The sequence below is a fragment of the Anastrepha obliqua genome, chromosome 3, assembly GCF_027943255.1.
Source record: "Anastrepha obliqua isolate idAnaObli1 chromosome 3, idAnaObli1_1.0, whole genome shotgun sequence".
Taxonomy (NCBI): Eukaryota; Metazoa; Arthropoda; class Insecta; order Diptera; family Tephritidae; genus Anastrepha; species Anastrepha obliqua.
The window spans coordinates 66,531,901-66,550,109 of record NC_072894.1 but is presented as its reverse complement, the minus strand read 5'-3'; the positions used below and the strand labels follow the sequence as shown (position 1 = coordinate 66,550,109).

At 33.1% G+C, this 18,209-nt stretch overlaps 1 protein-coding gene across 2 annotated transcripts in view; it reads right to left on the bottom strand.

Moving 5' to 3' along the window:
• Window positions 1-11,003: 11,003 nt before the first annotated feature.
• The window catches only part of LOC129240742 (prominin-like protein), a 52,214-nt gene continuing 45,008 nt past the window's right edge, over window positions 11,004-18,209 (bottom strand). For both annotated transcript variants that reach the window (XM_054876714.1, XM_054876715.1), the window contains exons 15-16: window positions 14,774-14,914; window positions 11,004-11,738 (exon numbers count right to left, since the gene is read on the bottom strand). In XM_054876714.1, the coding sequence (XP_054732689.1) occupies window positions 11,627-11,738; window positions 14,774-14,914 (253 nt within the window). In that variant the 3' untranslated portion in view covers window positions 11,004-11,626. The remainder of the gene's footprint in view (window positions 11,739-14,773; window positions 14,915-18,209) is intronic.

The following is an 18,209-nucleotide window of genomic DNA, read 5'->3' as shown; positions in this document are numbered from 1 at the left end:
TAACTTCTAGTGTTTGCCAAAGGAAATATGAGAACATAGTCAGAAGAATCGTGAGCTTTATAAAATCATCCCAGATATTGGGTTGGAAAGCATTCACCTATGTTTATTTAGAATTCAGTGATAGTACGAAAGCAGTTTTAACTGTCTTCTTTGTGGCGGAAATAATATAAAAATCTTATTTGTATCTTCATTCACTAATAACAAACAGCAAAATAACTTTTGTTTTCGTGTCTCACATACGACGGTTGCAAATTATGTCTGAGATAGAAAGTAGGTCCAAATATTTATTTATAAATATCAAAACGTTTGTATGTATTTCGAAATATTCGAAACGATTATTTTTTGGGCGATCTTCACGAGGCACGACTTTATCACCAAAAGTCGAAACGAGAGGATCGGCGCATTGTTTTTAATTTAAAAATTTACGGTCGTATTATATTTGGACATGGGTGTCGTACTGTTTGGAATTAGATGCAAGATTATGAAGGATAAACAAGATTAATTAATTATATAAATAAATACAATATAAAATGATTATAGTTCCTTGTTTTGGTGGCTAAGATTATACGTATGTCGAAAGTCATAAAATGTCATCGCTACGCACGCATCAATTACATTTTGGAGCAAGATCATGTATCAAGTAATAATATAATGGGCGCGTACACCCTTTTTGGATGTTAGGCCGAGCTCCTGCTCCTCTATGTGGTGTTTGTCTTGATGTTGTCCCATAAATGGAGAGATCTACAGTTTCAAGCCAACTCCGAACGGCAAATATTTTTTATGAGGAGCTTTTTCATGGCAGAAATACACTCGGAGGCTTGCCATTGCCTATCGAGGGGCGACCGCTATTAGAAAAAACGTTTTCCTTCATTTTGTTGTTTCACGAAGTTTCCAACCTACATCTTCCGAATGGTAGTCACATACGAATCCATTCGAATAGAAACAACTTTTTCTGAGTACGATTACCATTAAAATTTTAAACTTTACGATAAAAAATATCAGATTTGATTTTTCGCCCAGTTGTTGCCATATCTCAGAACTTGATTAGCAGACTACGTAAAAGGAAAACCACCGAAAAAAATTATGGAAGCGTTGTTCAGGGGACTTGTCCGAGCTACAATTACAACCGCAATGTTATAGGACTTTTTAAAGTATCACCTCCGATGTGAAATTTGGCAAATTGCTTAAAGTTAGGCGTTCTAACTGTCAAAAATTCAGTCAATGTTGCGCGCAGTCTTTTAAATCGACTTCATAAAAATTTTGTTTGCATGATTGCTTTATTATTTTCTTTGTCATTTTCAATAGTAACTTACCGCCAATATCGAAATTGTCAAAGCAAATATTTATAAAAAAATTAATTAATTTTATTGGTAATATAATATATATATATATAGATATAACCACATTTACCCAAGAACAAACATGACAAGTGATGATGTGGATGGGTCCGGGATTCTGGGTTCATTCAAGGCACGTGATAAAAGCTGCAGTATTGCATCAAATCTACCCTGTTGAAAAAGCTAAGCTGATACTTTTCTGATGTTTGTTACTTATTTTCCATAGAAAGATGAAGGTACGTACATACATATATCTTATATATATATATATATTATATTATATATATTATTATATATATATATATATTATATTATATATTATTATATATATATATATATTATATTATATATATATATATTAGGGTGGTCCAAAAATGCATGGGAAAAAATTTATATTAAAATTTTTATGCTGCCGCCCCCCATAATGGTAAAGAATGAAAAATAAAAAGACCCGTATTTTTTTTTTTTTTAATCAGACCATATTTAATGGTGCCGCCGGGGCTTTGAAATATCCCATGTATTTTGCATGGGAAAAAAATACTTTTTCGTAGATTTCATGTAAAAACCTGGAAAATGAATATATTTTAACCGGATAACTCAGTTTCTCTTCATAATTGGTCAGGGAATAACAACCAATTATGAAATAATTAATTTTTTTGTATTAACTATTTTTTATAGAACCCCAAAAAGCCCCCATAAAACGAAAATCTAAGAAAAAATCGAAAAACAATATTTTATATTACTTTTATGAAAATAGTTAATACAAAAAAAATTAATTATTTCATAATTGGTTGTTATTCCCTGACCAATTATGAAGAGAAACTGAGTTATCCGGTTAAAATATATTCATTTTCCAGGTTTTTACATGAAATCTACGAAAAAGTATTTTTTTCCCATGCAAAATACATGGGATATTTCAAAGCCCCGGCGGCACCATTAAATATGGTCTGATTAAAAAAAAAAAAATACGGGTCTTTTTATTTTTCATTCTTTACTATTTTGGGGGGCGGCAGCATACAAATTTTTTTTGGACCACCCTAATATATATATAAGATATATGTATGTACGTACCTTCATCTTTCTATGGAAAATAAGTAACAAACATCAGAAAAGTATCAGCTTAGCTTTTTCAACAGGGTAGATTTGATGCAATACTGCAGCTTTTATCACGTGCCTTGAATGAACCCAGAATCCCGGACCCATCCACATCATCACTTGTCATGTTTGTTCTTGGTTAAATGTGGTTATATCTATATCATATATAAAAAAAATGAAGTCACGGAAGTCAAGGAGTAGTCAAAACATTGGGTGGAAACAGAGTCGAGTACTGCAAATAAGGGTGTTTAAGCGACTTAAAGTGCAGGGTCCGGCACTCGAAGTGTATCCAATTAAAAAGGCCATAAATTTAGTTTGGAAAATTTCTTTTATTTAATTTAAAGTAAAAAATGTGTGAAAATAATACAAAATTAAGAATAAATTTACTTTTGCTCGATATGACCACCTTTTGTCTTGACTAAGGCCTTGAGACGGTCCAGAAACGAATCGCAAGCTGCTCGAATGTGACTTGCAGGTATTTTGGCCTACTCGTGGACAATGGCTTTTTTCAGCGCCTCGAGACTGGTAAATCTTTTAGTTCGGACCTTGCTCTCCATAATGACCCAAAGAGAATAATCCATCGGATTCGCGTCTGGAGCCATTGTGTGCACGTTATGAAGTTCCGAACATTGTTGTTAGCCATTCTTGGTTCACTGGAGCTTTGTGAAACTGTGCCGAGTCCTGTTGAAACGTCCATGGTCTGCCACCGAAATATTTGACTTTCCATGGCTCAAGTGAAGGAGTAGTAGAATAGAGTCGAGTAATGCAACTACTACATCCACATATGCAGTGATTAACAAAAACTGTATCTACCTGTTCACTTGTTGTAATATTAGCAATCAGCTTGTCAATTAATGAAAGCACAAAGCCTATGTAGACATTTTCCCTGCTTTGTCTGCACATATATGCACACAAGTTCCTTTTTCAGCCGGGTAGTTGCGGCAGATTCTCGAACCACAAATCCCGAAGAAATTTGACTGATTCTTTGTACTATTGCTATCTTTTTTTTATAATATGAATGCATAGTTAATAACATTTAATAAACATTTTAATAGAATTATTTTTACAAACCGGCATCAACACCGATAACAATTACAGTCTCGAAATCCAACGTAGAATCTCTCTTGCCAAAAAGTGCTACTTTGGACTAAGTAGGCAATTGAGTAATAAAGTCCTCTCTCGACGAACAAAACTGCCACTCCACACTCATCATGCCCATCCTAACATATGGCGCAGCACACCCGATGAAGCGACGCTTGGAGTGTTTGAGAGAAAGATTCTGCGCAGGATTTTTGGACCTTTTCACGTTAGCAACGACGAATATCGCAGGCGATAGAACGATGAGCTGTATGAGCTTTACGACGACATAGACGAATAAAGATCCAGCGGCAACACTGGCTGGCTGGGTCATGACGTCCGAATGGATACAAACGCTCCGGCTCTGAAAGTATTTGATGCGGTACCAGCTGGTGGTAGCAGAAGAAGAAGAATGCCTCCTCTGAGTTGGAAAGATCAGGTGGAGAAGGACTGCACTTGGTGTGTCCAACTGGCTCCGGTTAGCACGAGAAAGAAACGACTGGCGCACTTTGTTTGGCGATTAGATAAGGCCTTTATCCACCTACTCTCGTAGTACAGGGTGGGCCATATAGCGTTTGCTTTTTGAAGAATGCTTTTTTGAGAATGGTAACACAAATGATATGTCAAATGTGTTCATATTGTAATTTACTTAAAGGTTTAACATTTACGAAATAGGACGCTATACGCTTGAACAAAATTGGGAAATATTGACAACATATTTCCAAAGTGGTGATTCTTCTTCTTCTTTTCTGATTTTCACATCGGTGGCTACGTCAATAAGCAAAATTGTCGGATTTGGGGCTCAGAAAATCCACACGTTACTGTAGAGAAGCAAATGCATCCACAACGGGTCTCTATTTGGTGCGGTTTTTGGTCTGGCGGCATCATCGAGCAATTTTTTTTCGAAAATGAGCGAGGAGCCGCGCTTACAGTAAATGGCGAGCGTTACCGTGACATGCTCAACGAGTTGTTTCCAAAAATTGAAGAGGAAACCAAGGACGACATTTGGTTTCAACAGGACGGTGCAACTTGTCACACTGCCAAAGTTACACTCGATCTTTTGGATACCGTTTTTGAATTCCGATATCAATTGGCCGCCTCGGAGCTGTGATTTAAGTCCGCTGGACTATTTTTTGTGGGGAGCCGTTAAGGACAAATGCTATGCAAACTATCCAGAGACGATTGATGCTTTAAAACATGAAATCGAAGTTGCCATTCATGAAATTGAAGCCCAAACAATGGAAAATGTGCTTAAAAACTGGGTTTATCGAATGGCCACTGTAAAGCCAGTCGTGGCAGTCATTTGAACGATATTATTTTTTATTCATAAATAACAATGTTCAATCTTCAAAATAAAAAAAAGGTTTGAAACAATATTCATTAGTTTTTTTTTATAGCCGATTCAAAAAGTAAATTTTACATGGTCCACCCTATATTATGCCATAAACTTATAAAATAACACTAACAAATTACCCACAGAAAAAATTCTCCACAGAATGTAAACCACATTTTGGTAGTTTCAAGTTTTATTTGTAATTCTTAAGATTTCGTTCCACTTTTACAATTTCATGTAGTCGAACGATTCGATCGGCTTGAAGATATACCGATTGCTCGTTACATTTGTTTATGATGTTGAATATATTGTATTACATTTTCCATTTCCTCTTACTAGAAGTGTGTATGTATGTGTGTTTGATTTTCTATTTTGCGTCATTCAATTACATTTCATATGATTTCTTTGTAACTCGCTTTAATTAACTTTTGCCTTCTCTCTTGTCTAACCATTAGTTACTAATGTTTTTTGAAATGCAAATTTTCTCAAAAGTTATGGGACACTTGTATAATTTTTTTATATTTTTACTTCATATTTTATTTTTGTTTTCTTGAATTAAGTGCATTATTCTTTTTACGAATGATTTCATTTAGATTTAGAGTGATTTCAAGTAGCTAAGTTTATATTTAGGTGAATATATGAGTTTACTATTTGAAAACTTTTACACTAGATTTTTGTTTCGTAATTTATTTAATTTCATCCAACTTCTTTCTATTTATTTCCAACATACACTTAAAATAAATATAAAGAATGTGTTAAATTTAATCAAATTGAAAATAAAATATTAGAAAACCCAGAAAAAAGGGGCAAATATTTGTTTTTTAATTTTGCTTTTTATGTAGTTGTAACACATAAAATAGTTCGCCTTTTCATTTTGATATGAAAAATATTAAAAAAAATAAGGGCAGTAACATTTAATTGGTGCAATGTTAAAATACAGGCATAGTTACTTGTAAAAAACCAAGTTAAAATGCATGCAACGGGTGAAAGGGCACCCGCCATTTTGTTACAATAATAGGTATTAATAAATGTGTATATATTACTTTATAGTATAAGTATTGTTATAAACTTGTGTTTGTCTTTTTTAGTTAGTCAATCAATAGAGCATTCATAAGTATATTTGACATATGAGCATACCAATTTTTATTTTTTGTTTTTCATTTAACTTAAAAAAAAGTAAATATTGGCTGTAAACACTTCACTTAATAAATTGCTTTTCTTCATTATTTCTTTATTATCAATTTATTTAGCTTAACATACATAACGTATAGATGTGTACATACCTATGTATGTGCGTGTGTATGGGTTTGTATTGTAAATATATACCGCAATAATGTCTCATAATAAATACATACTAATATACAACATTTGCGTTATTTAAAATGCATTTTTCGCATGGGTTCGTATTTGTGATATTTTTACAACTTTTCTTGGACAAGTTCTATTATATTTATTCTCGTAGTTTAATATTTATTAAATGGCAGTTTAAAACCTTTCAACATCATAGTCCATTTTTTGTATGTTACTTCAATCAGAGGCTGTTACAATGAACTCCTTTCATTTGGTTTGGTTGTATTCGTCATTTTCTTTCTAAAAGCCGCTAGAATAATTGTTTTTCAGAATTAAATATATCTTTTTTTTAATATCAATTTTACTTACACAAAAATAAAATCATGTAAAATTTGTCTAAAACTTCAATAGTACTGATTTTTCGAGACAAATTGCCGAAAATAGCCGAAGAGCGATGAGGAGAGGACTCGACAGTCGGTTCTACGTAACCGGAACGACCGGGCTTTATATCCGGCCAAGGATTGTCACTTCAGCAGCATTCCTCGTATGTGCATGAAGAATGTTTATGCTGCTACAACAAAAACAGGAGAGGGCACTGATACCGAGTCACACGTACCCGAGCCTATGCTCTGTACTCTTGTTCTTCTTAGTAGCTACAACAATTGCATTGTACTTGTATGTACTCAGTTGCTTAAGTGCATATACTTGCGCAAAAGTTGTTTGATAACGCTTGAAAAAAAATACAAAATATGTAAAGTATAGTGGTTTGAAAATCAGTTGAGTCGGAAAATATTGTCGAGATAAACCAGTTAAACAAAATTTCTACTTGGCGACTTTATAATCTTATGAAAAGAAGGTATAAGATGAAAATTCTGACTGCGGAAAAACTTGGGAGTTGTGTGGCGCACTGGCTCGAGCATCAAAAGGTGCAGAGTGACTTTTCATGAGATAAAAAAACGCTCTAAGCGAAAATTTCGGCAACATTGATATTATCAAGCATTCCATCAACGTAATATTGGCATTTCTATTGCTCATTATTATCAACACCCATTCTATGCCAACAATAATGACAAAAAAGAAGGTAGTTGCAGTTAATGACATTAGTAGCCAAGTTAACCATTTGATGTTTTGTGGTACTTCTTTGACTTGTTCATCGAAATCTAGCTACCAAACTGAAAATTACAATCAAATTTGTTTTCAACTGCCTTTGAAAGAATTCTATCGACAATTTGAATTTAGGGAAGTAATTAAAAGAAATAAATTAGATGCCCATTTGCAAGTTGCAAAAACATGGCATGCCAGTACAAGGAAGACGCTAGTTTTTTTAATTTCCCACGCTTCCTTTGGTCAGGCAAAAATAGCCAGAGGCCTGCGGGGTAATGGAAGAAATCTTTATGAAATGCTTGTCCGAAGATCTTTATAAGTCGAAATCTTATGTTTTGAATATATTGGAACATTAAATCTTAATGCAAATCCAATTTTTTTACAAAATTCATTGTAAGTGCTATTCAAATGCAACCCTGAAGGAAGGAATTTTGAAACTCTTTTTTCGGTAAGATCATTTTTACGCATCGCTACTTCAATTTTAAACTAAAGGAGAATAAAACTAAGTATCAAAATAAGAAGATGCGAAAAATGACAGCTTTATGCGTTGATTGAATTTATTAAATAAAAAACTTTATACTGTTAAGACAAAATAGCGCGCGCTCGAGCTGTAATAGTTGCGGCATTGTCACTTTTTATGAGATATAACCCCGTTCTGTCACATAATTTATACAACAATGCCAACGTCACGCATTCTGTTAGTAAAATGTTGACAATCTGACGGAACTCGCTAGCTATGCAGTATAAAATTTCCACTCCGAAGTAGAAACGGAAGAGGAAAAGTTAATTTTTATTATTTACTTTTTATTTATCTTCGCTTTAGCGCAAAGTTAAGTTCAAATGAAACGAAGTTATTGGTCCATATTTCCATATTTTCGAACAACACGTTTGGTGCGAAATAACTTCTGCAATATTGCAACAGCTAATCAGATGAGTATCAGCCATCAGGACAACAAAAAATAAAAAGCAGGTCGTCGCGATGTTGCTGTAATTATTGAGTACTACGCAGACATCCATACTTATAGATTTATTTTTAGTTTTTGAATAAGGGTGAGAGATTCTTTAACGAAGTAAATGTGAAGTAAATTTAACATTTACATTGTACTCAAGTTGGTTGCGTTCTTTTAAGAAGGTTAAAAAAGTAAAATTAATTAAGTAAAAGAAATTCCCAACTCGAATTATAATAACTAACATAACATAATTAAGAAAGTGGCAACACTGCCACAACAAATAATAAGGCTTCAAAAATCCCTGTAGTCGTCAAAAAATTTTTAGTGGAACTACTTTCTTTTTTTCATTATGCATACAACAAATTTTACTGCCCAATTGAGATGGGGGACGAAAAGTAAACCGGCTTTATTATAAATGCTATTTAATGTTCCATATCGATTAGTTGATATTTTTACCGCCAAAATAATCTCTTATTTCAATTAAATAATTTAGATGCATACATAAATACATAGCTAGATATACAAACCAAATACTTTAAAGAAATAGAGGGCTATGCATCGTTATTGCATTGATAAAGAAAATAAATAAACAACCCCATTCATTTCCGATTAAAAAACGCTTATTTTTATACAGATTAGTTGCTGTTACAACAAGAAAAGGGCAACGAAAAGAAATTCCTCATGAGCAAACATGTCTGTGTCTTTGTTTTGGCGTCCTTGCAATCCTAGTACCTCAATCAAACGAGCTTTTGTTTAACCTAATACGAACTACTGCAAAAAATTGGAAAAGGCTATTCAAATATTTACGTATTAATAAATACGCCAGATTCGTACTAGCAGAAAAGAAAGCAGAAATATCATAGGTATACTGACTGGCCACAGTTTGTTAGCGGCACACGCAATGAACTAGAAGAGAGGGAAACTATATTAGCTAGAACCCGAATGAAATGTTTAGGAGCTCTACAATATGAGACGTTGGAATATCTCTCGAGGTTAGAGCTTTAGAGCTTACTTCGATTCGCAAATGACGGAGGCTTATTGCAATAAGCCTACTACAAGGAAACGTAACAGTCAAGCTCCATCCGGCACCACTAAGGACTAATAGGTCTATGCGATAGCTTTCAGCCATCCAGGTCAACCCAACCCAACTTAACCTATTCAAATATTTAAATTTCAAGAAACTCTTAACCTCTGCCTTTTATATATATTTTTTTTTAAGTGACAATTCTTGGTCGTAAATAAATACGGGTCGTTCCGAAGAAACTAGTGCCACGGCCGTCTTAGATTTCTTTAGCGAAATAGGTTTAGATGCAGAAAAACTGTGAAGAGAAAGGGGCACAATAGATATAGGGGAACTCCACTAATATCTATTAAAGTGGATGGGAGCAACCCCAACTTGGTATGTTTCTCAAAAAGTCAGCTGTTTGTTTTTAGATTTATATTATGGAGGAGAAAATTTTCAACATTAAAAATTATTGACAATTATTCAATTTATCCGAAATACAAATGACGTTACGTAAAATTGCATTTAACCTACATACAAATATGACTTCCATTCTGCTACCTGTTTTTAACATTTATTTTATTAATTGTTTTCATGGTTTTACTGTTGAATACCATTTGTATTTTAATTTATGGCTAATAAATTTTATTATATACTTTATTTATTATATAATTTTATTTTAAAAGTTCAACTTACTGCTTTTCACGCCTTTCGTACTCTAAAAATGCATTTTCTTTTATGTCTTATATATATGTAATAATAAACTTGCAGCTTTATTTATCTAAACATACAGTAAAATTGAAGCATTTTAGAAGTGTTTCGTTACTGCTGAAAAACCAACAAACAATGTTTGATGGCCTATATATTTCTTTTATATTTTTTTTAGTTAAATTTTATATTTTTATGTTTTTGTATATTTTTCCATTTTCATATACGAGCAAAATTTTTAAATACAACATTCTTACTTTTATATTTACTTGCTACGATGCCAACTTATTGCTTCTCGGCTGCTAGAAAAACTTGCTAAGGATATTCTTTTCGCTTCATTTCTTAAGATAATACGGTATTTATGACAATATCGTTGCAATTACACAACTCATCTTTCAGCTCGACATTTGGTGAGCATGAAAGATGCCAAAAAGATTAAAACAAAACAAAAAAAACTTTAAATTAAAGCCAAATTTACTGCTTATAATTATCTCTGGCAACCGTTATTTGATTAATTTGTAAATATAAAAAGACATTTGGTTTTAAAAATTAAAAATTCGTTCATTTCATTATAAATGGTTGCGTTCACAATTGAAAATTAATTTTATATTCGCTTGTACATTTATGTATACATAAATATATATATTCATATATGTTTAAAATCTAACAAACATTTGCAATTAATCGAATGGTGTACACATACAGATTAAAAATGGATATATGTATGTATTAAATTTATGAATCTATAATAGTACAATATTTTTTTCTTTTCTTTTTTTGTGTTTTAAAAAATTCAAATATATGAATGATGTGATGTTAACAGAAAGTTTCAATACCTATGTACATACATATATAGTTAATGAGACAAGAACTCACCAACTCATTAAAAGTGTTTACAAAACCTAATAAATACAGTCTCATTTTACATACACATATACTCGTATATATATTTATATATGTATATTGTTTTTGGAATAACACTTCAATATAAAACTAACTAAAATACTTGAGACAATCGAAATATTATTTGAGTATCTACTAAACACAACACATATGTATGTATGTATGTGTCTGAGCGCCGGAATGAAGAATGCATAATGGCTGTGTTTTTGTTTTTGTTTCCGTTTTTTGTGTGTTGTTTCTTCCTTCATATCAATTTGTTTTTTTATATATCTTTGCATGTATATCCGTACCATTTGCTCTTCGGTTTTTGAAACCAACATTTTTATGTGCAACCAAGAAATTTTTTACTTTATAGTTATTCGCTATTGCGCTTCGTTTTTATTTGTATTTTTATTTATATTTTTGATTCTTTATATTTTTGAGAAGTAGAAAACTAATGTGGTATGTGGCTGTGAATGTATGCCGCCAAATGTAATTGGAATTTTCCATGCATTTCACAGATGTAAAAAGGCAAATCATTCAATTGAGAAATTCGCACTAAAAATAACTTGCAATATGCGCAATATGCACACATTGGTGTTGTCGTTGCTGTTGTAGTAATTCGCATTATTGTTGTTGGTGCACGCACACAACCACACACCCCTCCCGCATATCCCTTCCACACTTAAACATCACATACATCCTCATCTCAAGCGTTCTCATTGTCTATCGTCACGTCACTTTGTTGGCTGTTATTGTTATTGCTATTTTTTCTTTATTGTAATGGCGCTGTTATCTGTTTGCTGTTTTTGTTCACATTTTAAAAATGTATCTCAATCTGTATTACTTAGTCTTGCTCCGTAGCACCCGGATAATAATATGGCGGTGGGCGTTCATACTCGGATGCAGGTGGTGCCATTGGAGGATTTTGGTATCTCGGTGGGCCGCCATCCCAATGCCTGCAAAATAAATATGTATTTTATATGAAAGAATTTTTTGATAAAAAAAAAAATAAGTTTAAGTTAAAAACAAAATCTTCGATACATAATGTACATATGTATATATTTATGAAGCACGAAAATGACACACAAACATAAGGTCTGATGAAAATGGTGTAAGTGGCCATAGCAAATAGTTTTGATATTATTAGACAGCCAGAGTAGATTGGTTTTACACTGTAAGGTGAATATACATATGTACAAGTTACACACACATATATAAAATAATTATCAAAAATAAATATTACAAAGTAATTTAGTATAAATAGATTTTCGAAATTTATCACTTTTAGACTTCTATAGAAATCTAGTTCATGATTATGATGATGATGGTTATGGTGATGAGGATAGTTGTGGACACGTGAATATTATGCTTGTGCGGTAAAGTAAGCAATTCTACACGCCATGCGAGAGGCGAATCGCTTAAGCAAGTAATGTGAGAAAATTCAACTTAAGACGAGAGAAAATTCAAAGGACTGCTGCAACATGTCTAATAATTACAAAACAAAACAAAAAACGCTTACTAAGTCCACCTTGTGGCGAATTGGGCACACAAATTTTAAGCTACACCTTTACCATCAATCAGACAGCTCAAGAAGTAAAGTATGTTGGTCATTCGAAGCACCGAAAGTTCTTTAATAAAATTCAGAAAAACTATCGAACACAAAATTGCGGTCATTCCCGCCGATATTTGTGGAAGAGTGGTAGGTAATTGGTTAAACATATTTTATTAAAAATATAATTGGTAAAAAAATACACTGCCTTTTTCGCGGTGGTCATATAACAGTATACTAGGCAAGGATTAAATTTCATCCTGCACCGCAATTACTGTTTTTTACAAAAACAAGAAACTGTTAAGCATCGATTAAAAGCACCTATAAGGTGGCGCAAAATAATCACCCTGTCGGAAGATTTATATGTTTTGCAAATGGCATCGTAACATACGTCAATCATATTTTACACTTTACACCTAAAAATTATATAATTATTTTAAATTATAGAGTTAAACAGTTTGAATATAATTTTTTTGATTTATAGGGTTTAAGTTATACAATGAACTATATAATTTTATAAAAAATTAACGAAAAACATGCATCATGAAAAACATTGCGAACATTGTAATAAGATAAAGCGACTTAAGGGGGGAAGCTGGTCTAGAATTTTGAAAAAATCGAAAAAATTTTTTTTGTCTTAAAAGGTGCTTTAGGGTCTTAGAAATGATATACCAAATGAGGGATGCCAGCAAAAATGTCTAAATGCCCAAATTTTTCATTCGACGGCAGTGCCTCGCAGGTATGATTTTACAATACTTACAACTTTAAACGCGTTTTTCTCGAAATCACTTTTTTTAAACTGGCCGAAGACATAACTCGAACAAATCTTTACCGATTCTTACGAAATTTTGACAATACATTCGAAATACCTTTCTCCGGAGACGTACGTAGGATTTTTTATTTATATTACATAGTTTTTTTTTTAATCAACAATTTTATGTCGTTCTTTATAGTGAAAATTGTAACTTTTTGTTCAAACGTGCACCATTTCGCGAAAAAACAAAATATCGAAAAAATCCTACGTACGTCTCTTTCTGTTGTTATATAGAAACTAAAAAAATTTTATTTTTTGATCCAGGACAAAAATTAAGGAGTTTACGTCTTCGGCAATGGACCCACTAGAAAAAAAGGCGCCTTAGGAGAACTGCTGGACAGCGGCCATTTTGAAATTAATTCAGACGAAAAATTTTGTATTTGTACCATGAAAGCTATATTATTAAACCTATTTCACAGATTTTCGATTGATTCCTTTGTTGAGTCAAAATAAATTCATAAAATATGCCCATTTTTTGCGCTCTAGACCAGCTTCCCCCCTTAATTATGTGAGCATAAGTGTACCTTATGTGTAATGTGAAGCTAATGAAGTAATTTTACTATGTAAAGGATGTTTTTTAAGAGCTTGAGGGCTTAAAATGATAATACAAAACAGAAATATTTTAGATTTTTTTTATTATAATATGGTAGATAATTTCATGTCATTTATTTTGTTACATATCCGGCATATCCCCTTCACCAATAAATATAATTAATATATCAGCAAAAATGTGACGCAAACGATAGTCATTTGGCTCCAATTCTTGCACGAACTTGCAAATTTTTCACGTATGAACTTCGCGAACATATGTATTTTATTTTTATTTATTATTATTATTATTCTTTTTTTTCAGAGTAAATTTCCACAATTTGGAAGCGTTGTTCTGGTGTTAATTTTTAATTACTTGTCAAACCTTACTGAACACAAATGTCAAAATGAAAATGTGGCTTTTTAAACTACTTCTCTCATTTCAAGTGCGAAATCAAGCAGACAGGTATGAACATACATACATATAAAAATAAATATAAAAATATGTTGAAAGATGGTATGTGTGAAATTAATGATTAAAAGTAAATGCTGAACTCGACAAGTATTAGTAGCAGCAAAACTAAAAAAACAAAAAGGTTAAAAATTGAACTAGGCATTTTGATTGAACCCTTTATTTGAGTACGAAACAGTTAGAGCTCTCAAACAAAAATATTATGCAACGCACCACAACTCTATCACCACCATTAAAAATATCACCGATAATCATCAACATCGTCAGTGTTAACCTAATAGTAACCATCTGCCGTCAGAGATCTTGGCCTCGTATCAATAGACCCAATAAAACTCTTAGCTCTAAGGAAATTAAGATAAAAATTAAAAGAAATATATATGTATATGTAAATATGAAATAAAAATTATTGTATATTAAAAAATAGCAAACCAACATTCGAAATATTGAAACAAAAAAATACAATTAATAGCAAATTGGCATTTGAGTACGTTTAGTAGGCAACAGCCCAGCAAATAAATATTACCAACAATATTATTGCTAAATTTAAGAATAGCGAGAGTATATTTATAGTTAATTTTAGGAAAAAATAGCAGTTAAGAAAAATTTAAGAATTAAGTTGCACACTTACTTGGGAGCCATGTCATTATAACGAGTGTCACGCACACCAGCAGTTGGTGGCACACCATGCGCCGTGGAAGCGACTGGATCTTCGTAGTATTCACGACCACGTCGTCGATCTTTATTCTTTCGTCGCTTGTTCTTTGGTCCACTATAAAAAGTCAAGGTAAAAGCGTATAGTTTGTTGCAACAGAATAAACAAAAACGAAATTTGTGTGTTGGAAAATTAAAATAAAAATAATTGTTACGAACTAAAGGCCATAATAAAATGATGCATATATTTTTGCAAGTTTCTGTGTGCCAATTACAATCTATTGTAGTGCAGTAGCAGTGTAGATCTATAAATTACCAGTACTACAAATATTAAGCATTAATTATTAGTCCGGGAGCCATGGGTCATTTTGACCTCATCATTTCATGCCGACTGATTTTAATACTGAAGGCAGACGCCATCCAATGGATGACGAAACCAACCGTCAGCTGGTCCAGTAGCGGTATATGCGTGCGTGGGATGCTACGAAACGTGTCGTACATTAACAACTCATTTAATACCGGCTGAAGCATTGAAAATTCCGCGCGCCGCCGAGATTTATGAACGCAATGAAATATTCTTGCTTCGGTCTTCCCACCGCTATAAACGCAGCTGACCATCATTATTATATTATTTATGTGTCCAAAATTATGTAAAAAAATTGCAATCAGCATAAAGTAGTTTTACTTTTTAATTTATTTTACAAGTTCGCCTGTTCAGCTGACGTATTTTCCCCCTCCACGGCGCAGCTGACTATTTTGTTTTTTATTCTACTAAATGTTAACAATACGCAAAAAAAATTTCAGCCGGTATTAAATGAGTTGTTAAAAACAAATCCAATGGAGTTGAATTACTCACTGATCTACAAATACACCTCGAAGATATTGAAATGAAAGGAAAAACTCGCCATGCTAAAATGTCGGACTTTGAATGCCTTACATTATAAAATTCCAATGAAAATTCAAAGAATTTTTGTTTCCAAATATTTATGTATACATACATACCTATGTTCTAGTTTTGGAAATAAAATTGGCTAAAGGTTAAAGATCTGTCACAAAGTATTATTAACGGGTACCTCCCATAAGCGCAAAAATTGTTGAGTACCTTAGTTGTTGGCTTTCCTAGTCACAGGGACATTGCAGAAAACTGTGAAGCGAATGAGCTGGCCAAACAAATAGCATGTGAGGTGATTTCCGCGCAAACAGGCTCTGCTCTTGGAAAGATGGGCTTCGCGCAAACTTAGCGAGCGCTGGGCAAGTACACAAACTTGTGAGGCCGCAAAATCCTTCTGGCCATGTGTGGATTGGGGGCGCTTGAGTGACCTTCTGAGGTTGACAAAATTTCAGCACTCGAGCTTTGTGGGTGGGCTCACAGGACACTATCCGCGAGGTGCGCATGCTGTGAGACTTAAATTACCTCGAGTCCTTTTTGCGTTAACTATATGGAGAATGAGGTGGAATCATCTTAGCACCTTCTCCTTAGCCGCCCTGCTCTCACGGAGGTAGGATTTAGGCATCTGGGCTCTTACTTCTTAGGTACGCCTACTGATATAGCAGGCCGTGACATTAAAAATCTGATGAAATTCATCAGCAGCACAAAGCGGTTGACGCAAACGCAGCGCAGTCATCGTTCATAATCCACACACTCTAAACCCACCCCACCTCTCTCCGCCTCTCCTTTCAACCCAAAAGATTAATTAGATTTCTTCGTCCAAATGTACCCACTTCTTGAAAACCATTTTAACCTAATCTAATCTAACCTGGGTGTTCGCTTAGTAGAGGGTGCATTGTACACAGAGGCTTTAGAACCAAAAATTCGCTTTATGAAGCATTTTCATAATTTCAATACTACAACTTCTTCTTTTTATCTACGGAGCATTTTTGTATGAAAACCATCGCAAAAATGAGATTCTTTCAGGAGACACAACAAACAGTACCATATATAGAATTCTTCGTTACAGCATAGTTTGTTATGTGATTTCACTGTATAAATCTGTTATTACTTTTCAAATCCATATGGATATTTTATCTAGAAAACTTAACTAAACAAAAGCTTTTTTCAAAAAATTTAAACAAATTAGTTGTATATTATATGAACGAAATTTTAACTTAGCATAAAAAATATGAAAAGCACTAAATTACAGAGTATAAGACAAGCCGATATTATTTAATCATTCACAGCTGAAACTAAAAAACTACGCTTGCGCTCACATAATTAAAGTGACTTAAGGGGGGAAGCTGGTCTAGAGCGCAAAAAATGGGCATATTTTATGAATTTATTTTGACTCAACAAAGGAATCAATCGAAAATCTGTGAAATAGGTTTAATAATATAGCTTTCATGGTACAAATACAAAATTTTTCGTCTGAATTAATTTCAAAATGGCCGCTGTCCAGCAGTTCTCCTAAGGCGCCTTTTTTTCTAGTGGGTCCATTGCCGAAGACGTAAACTCCTTAATTTTTGTCCTGGATCAAAAAATAAAATTTTTTTGGTTTCTATATAACAGAAAGACACGTACGTAGGATTTTTTCGATATTTTGTTTTTTCGCGAAATGGTGCACGTTTGAACAAAAAGTTACAATTTTCACTATAAAGAACGACATAAAATTGTTGATTAAAAAAAAAACTAGGTAATATAAATAAAAAATCCTACGTACGTCTCCGGAGAAAGGTATTTCGAATGTATTGTCAAAATTTCGTAAGAATCGGTAAAGATTTGTTCGAGTTATGTCTTCGGCCAGTTTAAAAAAAGTGATTTCGAGAAAAACGCGTTTAAAGTTGTAAATAGCGTTCGGGGCATACCTGCGAGGCACTGCAGTCGAATGAAAAATTTGGGCATTTAGACATTTTTGCTGGCATCCCTCATTTGGTATATTATTTCTAAGACCCTAAAGCACCTTTTAAGACAAAAAAAAATTTTTCGATTTTTTCAAAATTCTAGACCAGCTTCCCCCCTTAATACAATATTTATACTTTTATATTTATATTGGTAATATTTTTCATGGTACATTTTTTTATTAATTTGTTATAACAATATAGTTCATTGCAGCACAAAAAAACCTTATAAATCAAAGTACCAAACTCTATACGAAATTTACAAAAATCTAAGAAATTTTCAAAAATTATCTTCAAAATTTTTATCGTCTTAATCTGAATTTTTGGTTATGTAGTTTTTTAGTCGGCCGCCGTAGCCGAATGGGTTGGTGCATGATTACCATTCGGAATTCACAGAGAGAACGTTGGTTCGAATCTCGGTGAAACACCAAAATTAAGAAAACGTTTTTTAGCGGTCGCCCCTCGGCAGGCAATGGCAAATCTCCGAGTGTATTTGTGCCATGAAAAAGCTCCTCATAAAAATAGCTGCCGTTCGGAGTCGGCTTGAAACTGTAGGTCCCTCCATTTGTGGAACAACATCA